The sequence below is a fragment of the Rhopilema esculentum genome, chromosome 7 (genome assembly GCF_057945365.1).
Source record: "Rhopilema esculentum isolate cy_ngs chromosome 7, ASM5794536v1, whole genome shotgun sequence".
In the NCBI taxonomy this organism is placed as follows: domain Eukaryota; kingdom Metazoa; phylum Cnidaria; class Scyphozoa; order Rhizostomeae; family Rhizostomatidae; genus Rhopilema; species Rhopilema esculentum.
The window spans coordinates 854,393-861,105 of record NC_142821.1 but is presented as its reverse complement, the minus strand read 5'-3'; the positions used below and the strand labels follow the sequence as shown (position 1 = coordinate 861,105).

The window sequence follows — 6,713 nt, the reverse complement described above, 5'->3', positions numbered from 1 at the left end:
TTTATGATTTAATGTGTTAATCTCATTTTCGAACATTCCTTGAGGAGGCAAAAACATAGCCATATTGAGGCCTGCGGCCAAAGTTAAAATTAAAAAAGCCAAACATCTTTGAAAAAAGCCAGATTTCTCAAATTTGGCCTCGCAGGAGACCCGTTGGCACACCTAACCGTATAATGTATGTTGCCAGAAATGCTGGAAGGCAGCAGGTGAAAAACTCAATGCCTAATATAAAAGATACATTCAAAAAGGATATTATTTCAGAATAGATGAGATAAATGCGATTCACGCAAAAACCAACCTAATTCTTAGACAAAGAATCGAACCTGCTGTTTGAATAACCGTTTGAGACTTTTAGTATCTGAGACTGAGGTCTTAATTTACCATTTGAAAGATGTGGCTGAATACTTTGTACCAAGCGATCGTATTCTACAATTTTGTTACAACAAATGGATCGATCGAAAAAACTGCTTTTCACCGCACTGCACTGTTTCACTTGAACATGGAAAACGCCAGGCTGAAGAGTGGTCTGATATCGAAAGAGAAATCCCCTACTGTGTTGTCCTGTACACAACGTTGCATTAAAATCGAAAGCTGTAAAAGCATCAACTACAAAGCTTCTACGATGGAATGTGAAATTTTGTCTGCGAATACTTTGGAAAGCAGTTCAGACTTGCTTGAAGATGAACCTGGCTGGGATCATTACGAACCTTTGCCGGTAAGAAGTTATCCTTTTCACGAGCAAATCCGATGAATGATTATTGTTTTGGTGATAATTAGGTTCAAAAACGATTTTTCTGTCAAAGAGGAAACAGAATTATACAAAGTATACAAACAGTCTTTAATCGCAAAAAATGAACTGCAAATGGCTAATTTTGGCAAAGGGAACATGCAATATAAAAGATGCTGCTTAGACAACGAAGCTATAGTTTTTATTTGCAACAATTATATATATGATAGTTTTGATTTAATGCTGTGAAGTGCCATTAGATGGAAATTTTGCCTTTGCCCTAAATGCGGCAATTCCGAAAGTATGTCACAGAAAATTCCGACAAGGCTTTGTTTGGACTTATAAAATTTTCGACAAATTGCCGCCACCCTCCCTTTATCTATGCCACTGGCATCACAACCAGAATATATATAACAAACACAATTCGGCGATTATATAAACAAAAAAGTATCGTCAGCGATTTTACGATTCGAAGCGATAACATGTTTGGGGCGATACATCTCACCAACTGCTAACGGACTTCACGAACGGCACTGTACGTTTGGCTAATTGAAACGGTTTTCTCTCACAGGGGAGATGTGAGGCACACGACAAAGAGCAGTTGTGTGGTGCAGAACAAGTTTGTCAAGAAGATTATCATTCACCTGCTGGATACAAGTGCAAAAATTTAGGTGATTTTTCCTTATACGAATTTATAATCTTGAGATCTTTGGTCGTATTATTAAAACTGGAGAAAAGAAACCTTGTAAGAGGCAAAATCGATTATATTTTTCACATTCCTAACAAAATCAGCATTTCTAAGCTTGCATTGTGGGAATTTTCTGTTGCTTAATAACTTGCAGAAAGTGTAAGCCATTTTAGACCATTGAATGGTACCAGTGACTCTGTTTCAAGACCGTTTAACCCACACATTCAAGATGCCCAAACAAAAAATTCATTTCTTGCGTTGAAACTTTAAACAATATTTTTGCTTATTCAGGGGCTATTAAAAAAATTAATTTTTTCTTAAAGGAATGACACATGATACACTTACAGGTCTCAAAACCTCAAGGCACTATGTCTAGAGGCATTTGAGAGGTATTCAAATTTCCCATCGGTTCTGCTACACAGTAGATCTATTGTTTCATAAACAGTCGGCAACGTCAGACAACAAAGCAAAATTTTCTCCTTCGCCAACCAAAGGAATGACAATGCAACACGAGGTCTTTCATTATAGAAATCTCCACCCATTTCTCAATACATGTTGAAAAGCCTATTGCCAACTCCGAACGTTTGACTGATGTGTCATGTAGTTCTTTTTTATTTTGCAACGAAAGAAACCCAAAGAAAGGTGTTTATGGATCGCAGCAATCGCTTCTGGGATAAAAAAAATCGCCTAAGAAAGACAAAAATTTCTGACGTGACGGACGGACAGGACAGAGCAGACGTTGAAAACTGATTAAATTATTTCTTCTAGATATAAAAGCAAAAAAAGGTTCTATACACCACCCCCCCCCCCCCCTTCAAGAAATAAAAGTAAAAGTATATTTCTATTGCCCTATCTTTGATATGGTACCTTCAACGCTATTGTTTTAAATGATACAAGCAGAAGTATCAAACTTTTCACTTTCAGAAAACTTACAATTGCTCGTTCTTCCGTCATGGACTTTTTCATCAAATTTCCAAAGAAATATGATTAAAACTCATTAAGAGTATTGACATATTCGAAGTGTTTATGAAGGACAGCACTTGTTATGAAAATCATAATTTCACAGGTTTTCATCACTCCAAAAAGGTTTCTGATGAAGTAGCCGATCAGATAGAAGGAATTCCATCTCCTTTCTCCTTTTCATTATTTACCAAGGCATTTGTCATAAGTGGCATTTTGGTCGTACGACAAAGGCAAATTGTCCGGATTAACTTGTAAAGCGTCCGGATATCTGTAAAGCTGGTCTGCAACTTTCACAAGTAGCTGTTAGGTTCATGTGGATCAGCATCCTTCATTTGCCACTGCCATGTGAAAATAGGGGCATCCCGATACGGGATGTGGGGGGGGGCTGGTTTCATCCCAAAATGGAAGCAGCGGAAGAAATTTCAGGTAAAATCCATTCGGCATGAAAAACATTTCAGATAATTTGGACACCTTCATGTCTTAAAATGGATAAAGAAAAAGACCTGGGGGGGGGGGTATCTTAATAGGTTTAGAGGTACGAGGACGTGCCCTTATTTAGGGGTACACATTTTGTGAATAGCACAGAATTATGGGTATCACTTTAAGAAATTTGAGCGGATTTTTTGATACCATTTGGAGAAACATGCAGAATTGGTTATCATTTTACCAATTATAATTTGGTTATCATTTTGGGAAAATATTGCAAAACTTTTTGAAGAAAAATTAGGTATTAACAAAATGAATGTCCAGTTACAAATTAAATTATGGAAAATGTGTAATATTGAGATTTCGGGAAGAGGACATAAAAATTTGTTTGATGATTTTGCTGCATTTTGAAAAATGCTGCATATTTGCCTTGCGGAATCATGTCTATAGTTTTCATCGTGTTTGCGAAATTATGGGTCACATATTTTCAGAAATGTGAGGAATAATGGGCCCAAATTTCGAACAAAAATGACACGTCTCCGTCAAAAACTAGGCTTATTTAGAATCCCCTCCCCTCCCCAAGAATAAGACAAATTGCTCAGTTGCTTGTATATGACATTCACCTCAAGATAGACAAAACTAAGCGTTAGTAATTTCAAGATTTCTTGTTTGCAACTAAATCCGAAAACTTGGCCGATTTTAGGTAAAACTGTTTCATTTGTCAAAATTCCTGAAAAGTTTTCGAGGAACTGTCGAATTACAACTTAAAAGAGATTTTTTGTAAATCGTTTGAAAAATCTCCGTTGAAACATTCAAGTCAACGCAAGTCTACCAAATACTCAAGAAAATCGACTACTACATAAATGTTTGAATTATCACCTTTAAACACTTTGAGCCAATGCAAGTCTACTGAATACTTAAGGAAATCGACTACTACATAAATGTTTGAATTATCACCTTTAAACACTTTGAGCCAATGCAAGTCTACTGAATACTTAAGGAAATCGACTGCTACATAAATGTTTGAATAATCTCCTTGAAAACAGTATGAACCAATGCAAGTCTATTGAATACATAAGAAAATCAACTACTACATGAATGTTTGAATTATCACCTTTAAACACTTTGAGCCAATGCAAGTCTACCAAATACTCAAGAAAATCGACTACTACATAAATGTTTGAATTATCACCTTTAAACACTTTGAGCCAATGCAAGTCTACTGAATACTTAAGGAAATCGACTGCTACATAAATGTTTGAATAATCTCCTTGAAAACAGTATGAACCAATGCAAGTCTATTGAATACATAAGAAAATCAACTACTACATGAATTATCACCTTTAAACACTTTGAGCCAATGCAAGTCTTCTGAATACTCAAGAAAATCGACTACTACATAAATGTTTGAACAACCTCCTTTAAAACAATCAGAACCAATGCAAGTCTACTGAATACAGAAGAAAATCAACTACTACATGAATGTTTGAATTATCACCTTTAAACACTTTGAGCCAATGCAAGTCTTCTGAATACTCAAGAAAATCGACTACTACATAAATGTTTGAACAACCTCCTTTAAAACAATCAGAACCAATGCAAGTCTTCTGAATACGTATGGAAATCGACTACTACATAAATGTTTGAACAATCTCCTTTAAAACACTTTGAGCCAATGCAAGTCTTCTGAATACGTATGGAAATCGACTACTACATAAATGTTTGAACAATCTCCTTTAAAACACTTTGAGCCAATGCAAGTCTTCTGAATACGTATGGAAATCGACTACTACATAAATGTTTGAACAATCTCCTTTAAAACAATTTGAACCAATGCAAGTCTTCTGAATACGTATGGAAATCGACTACTACATAAATGTTTCAACAATCTTCTTTAAAACACTTTGAGCCAAGGCAAGTCTATAGAATACTTAAGAAAATCGACTACTACATAAATGTTTCAACAATCTTCTTTAAAACACTTTGAGCCAAGGCAAGTCTACCAATTTCTTATGAAAATCGACTGCTGCTTAAATCTGTGAATGCAGGTAATCACTTTTTTACTAAACTTGTTTTTAGAAAACCAAGTCGAAGCTGTGTACAGATTTATATTTTGAAGCTTTGTACCGATTTGAAAGGCGGGCAAGTTTCTTTAATATACTTCCGTTCTTTGATTTAGGCAAAATGTGTATTGAAACTTAGAATTTTCCATAGAAAACATTGCACTTGGAAAAGACGCCAGCCAGTCAACTAGCCGTCTAGATGGGATCGCAAGCAATGCTGTGGATGGAATTGACACTACAAACTACTTTGCAGGTTCCTGTACCCATACATTAGACATTGCCCCAGATTGGTGGAGGGTTGATTTCGGCAAAAATGCTGTTGTTCATTCAGTAAAAATCACAAATAGAGGTAAGGGAAAACAAGGCTTATATTTTTGGGGCTACTTGAATTTTTTGTTGAAGCCCAAAGAAAAAACATAAATTTTGAAAAACAAAACCCTTTTTTAGAATATATACACTCAATTTTTACACTTCAGAAACTTTTGAACAATTTCTTATATAGGTCAAAAGAAAGGAAACTTTTAAAAGCCTTTTAATGCTTCATTTGACTTCTCAAGTTATAAAATTCTTGCATTTTTTGCAAGTGATAATTTAATCTCTTCCAACTTTCCAAAATCATCTTTTTCTTGCAAGTTAGGCTGAACGAATTTTTTAATTGCTTGGTATCATCAGTTGAAAGACATTTTTAATTCAGCTGGGAGAATTATGCTTGTCTTACCCTGTGGATGACAAAAATGCCAAATGCAGCGAATATGCGACGAAACTTTCTTCTTTACTCAGAATAAAATTCAGAATATCCTCCAGCAACCTTTGAAACGAAAAGTATATCAATACGAAAATGTCTCGATGGGAAAAATGGGATGATGATCTAAATATTTTTATCATTTTGAAAAGTTATTGATCATCAACGGTCACTTTTATCGTAGAAATATGAAGTGATTCAATGTCTTGAACATGTTTATGATAAAAAGAAGTTCTTGCAATGTGAGACATCTCATTATCTTAGCAAACGAAATGAAGACAGAAATGTGGCAAGAATAATTTCCCAAATGCAGTCTCGATATGATCTGTTTTTTGGTCTGAAATCTAGCAAAATTGTTCATTATATCAATTTATCCCATAGGTGAATGCTGTGAGGATCGTCTTTCAGACTTCAACATTGTAGTTGGCAACAGTATTGAAGGCAATGGCGGCAGCAATACAGTGTGTGTAGTTAGTCAAAGTGTCCCAAAAGGTGGCACAAAGCTGTTTCCGTGCCGTCCTAGGCTTAATGGCAGATACTTGTATATACAACAAAACAGAGCGGAGGCATTAACACTGTGTGAAGTGAGGGTATTTGGCGAATTTCTCGAATGAAACTAGTTGTCCAATGACTGGACATAAGACGCACGTCTGATTATCGCACAATCAAGGTTTGACGTTGAGAGCAGCTCCCTTTATAATTATCAAACCCTGTGTTATCTGGTTTGATTATCACAGTAGCTGCTCCTAAAATTCTTACTATTTTTAAATATTACAATCTAAAAAATGCAAGCATGTTACCAAATTGCACTTTTAAACGTCAAAGACAAACAACTTTTGCTTTTATTCAGTTTTTCACATTTAGTAAAATATAAATGTTTGAGATTCGTATTATAGATTGAATTTTGAACCTATAACCTGTAAGAACGGCAACAAATACCTCTAAAGGTGCCAAATGGGGTAAATCTGTTTCAGATCTTCCGAGAGATTCGGAGCCCAAATTTGTTGTTTGCTGAAATGTATTTTTGAGTTTGAGTTTGATTGTCAATCAATTGGAGTTGATGGCGGAAGCTATTCTTGAAACCCTGTACCTAGAAAGGGAAAT

General features: G+C 35.4%; 1 protein-coding gene across 1 annotated transcript; it reads left to right on the top strand.

Annotated features, from left to right (window-relative positions):
- The first annotated feature begins 31 nt into the window (after positions 1–31).
- On the top strand, positions 32–6,491 carry LOC135683407 (fucolectin). Its single transcript, XM_089109252.1, has 4 exons — positions 32–715; positions 1,299–1,398; positions 5,019–5,216; positions 5,991–6,491. Exons 1-4 carry the CDS (start codon positions 392–394, stop codon positions 6,221–6,223), a joined length of 855 nt encoding a protein of 284 aa, XP_088965378.1. The 5' UTR covers positions 32–391; the 3' UTR covers positions 6,224–6,491.
- The last annotated feature ends 222 nt before the right edge of the window (positions 6,492–6,713 follow it).